Genomic DNA, 2,500 nt, shown 5'->3' with positions numbered 1-2,500 from the left:
GCGCGTCTGTTTTCCTACGCGCACATATTTGCACGTCTGACAACCCCGATGCCTATGTTGGGCTTGATTTAGTAACATTGTTGTAATGGATAATACGAAATCTTGTGTTGGTTTAAAAGTATTTCCATTAAAACGATTAAAACAATTTGTTCGTTATCAGATCTGCTATTAGGTATACGTTGCTCAATGGTGAAATGGACAAGACTAATCTTGTGTTGATTTAAAAGTATTTCCATTAAAACGATGTGAAGATCTTTAGGGTGTTTTGACAGACTATCTTTATTAAGATTCCATTAACATTGCTTTGGTTTCAACTTCTATGAAACATCGAAAAATGAAAAATAAATCTTTCTAGTATAATGTACGATTCTTTCACTCTTGCCTTTTGGAATTCCGGACGTGTTCCCAACTGCTGCACGAGCTTGCGAGTACGCGTTGGGAACAACGTTCGAATTCCAAAACGCAAGAGTGTAAGAAATCATTCTATCTATCTCTTAATCAATCCGAATTCGTCATCTTTGAATAAAAGACATGTTCAAAAACACTTTTCAAATATTTCTTTTTAAAGAATCACATTTTAGTGAAATTTAACGATTTATAATCCGACGTTACAAACAACTATTGAAAACATGATAGCATTACGCGTTACTATTTAAGGAGAGGGATGTATTAATATTGAATAGATACTCTCGATTTCTTATAATAATTTTTGAATCCGTATAATTTTGCACTTTTTTATTTTTCCAGCTCCATCGAATTATTCAAGGAATTTCCATGTGAAATGTTTGCCGAAAATGAAGATGCTTACGTTTACAAGTACTATGGGTAAGTGTTACATGAATAACATTATAATGATAATATTCAGAAAAAAAGAGTGGAGCGGGTACTTGTATCAATACCAAAATCTAGATGTGCCTAAATGAGTCCCAAAAATGTATAATAAAATATAGGGAGTAAAAATGACTCTAATAAAATATACGACACAAAGTAAATGACGTTTCGGCATTTGGACTTCTTCGGGTAAAAAAGAAAAGGAAATATGTTATATTACATTTGCATTATGGTTAACACACACACACACATACACACACACACACACACACACACACACACACAAACGCGCGCGCTTTCTAGTGTTTAAACCATAATGCAAATGTAATAATATATTCTTGATTACCCGAAGAAGGCTTATGGAAGAAACGAAATTGATGTTACTCAGCTCTTTGTTATTGTTTTTAGCCAGCCATTTTCATGTGTAGTTCTCACTAGATTGTATCCATCTGACTATGTAAACGTTTTGGGTTACACATAGTTTGTGTGTGTTTTAACGTTTTATCCAGCTGGCAAATATCGTTAGCTTTTTGGCGAAACGCAAAGCATCAATAAAGAACAGAGAAACAATTAACTTCAATCATTGTCCTGTTTGTAAACAACCAGGTTTGCTTGTTTGAACGGGTTTGAGGGCGTGCCACAAATCACTTGTTTTTCGTTTGTTAAAAATCCACTGGGTAAATAAACACTTCATGAATTAGAAATTAACATTAGAAATTCCACATAGGTCATCCTCATCCACCGTGCCTTGTACTCTTGAGCATGTTGCCGGTCAGCTGTCTCAATGTATCACGATCCTCTGCGATGTGCATGAGGTCTGCGTTGCTTTTAAAATCACTTTTGGTCGTTCTTAGGTTATTTGAATATGTCATTCTTCTCTGTCTTTCTCTAGCTCTCTTTCTTTTGATCACCCCAGAAGTTACCAACTTCTCTATTCCGTCTCTTCTCCACAAATTTCCCAGAAACTGCAACTGCCTCTTTCTGATGGTATCAATCAATATTCTTCCTTTTCTCACTTTCTCCAACACTTCCTCGTTCGTATACTTGTCTCTCCTTGATATCTCAAATGCCCATAGCCTCCTAGTACATTCTTTGTCAAGCGTCCACGTTTCACAACCGTATACAAGGATACTTGTAATGTAATATATTTCCACTACTTTCATTCTGATCTTCAACTTTAGGTAAGTAAGATTGAATGCGGCACTGGTAGAAATCACATTACTGTATATAGAAAACTTGCAAACGCCGGATTTATATAAACTTGTTTTCCTTCCTCAGACAAAATAAAGTGATATGTGGAGATGTGAACAGGACAGCATGGCTTCACGTTGTCAAATCGGTAAGGGTAATATTGTCCTGGGACAGGAACCAATCAGTCATTATTTTTGGCATCCATTTATAAGAACTACTCTCGTTACATGTTAGAGTATAAATGATGGTGAACACTGATAATAAAAACACAGGGAGAAATGAAAACGAGCTATATAATTGGTCCATGTGGTCGAGCCATTTGCCACATTGTAGAATGTGCTCAAAATGACATACATAATAAATAGTTTTCAGGGTTTTCAAAATATCCAACACACACTATGTTATTGTGCTCAGATTGACCAAAGGGTATATTTACTTTATTTCATCACCAAAATAGCGTGTTTACATTTTTTAGGAA

General features: G+C 35.3%; 1 protein-coding gene across 1 annotated transcript in view; it reads left to right on the top strand.

Annotated features, from left to right (window-relative positions):
- Window positions 1–2,500, top strand: part of LOC144970560 (uncharacterized) — a gene marked incomplete in the record, with an annotated part of 124,031 nt that overhangs the window by 105,885 nt on the left and 15,646 nt on the right. The window contains 2 exon segments of the mRNA XM_078910322.1: window positions 748–825; window positions 2,110–2,170. Of these exon segments, the coding sequence (XP_078766448.1) occupies window positions 748–825; window positions 2,110–2,170 (139 nt within the window).

The sequence above is a fragment of the Berghia stephanieae genome, chromosome 4 (genome assembly GCF_034508935.2).
Source record: "Berghia stephanieae isolate SIO BIC M18660-M18661 chromosome 4, UCSD_Bste_1.3, whole genome shotgun sequence".
Lineage (NCBI taxonomy): Eukaryota > Metazoa > Mollusca > Gastropoda > Nudibranchia > Aeolidiidae > Berghia > Berghia stephanieae.
Note: the sequence above shows the minus strand (reverse complement) of the source record. Positions and strands in the feature narration are given on the sequence as shown.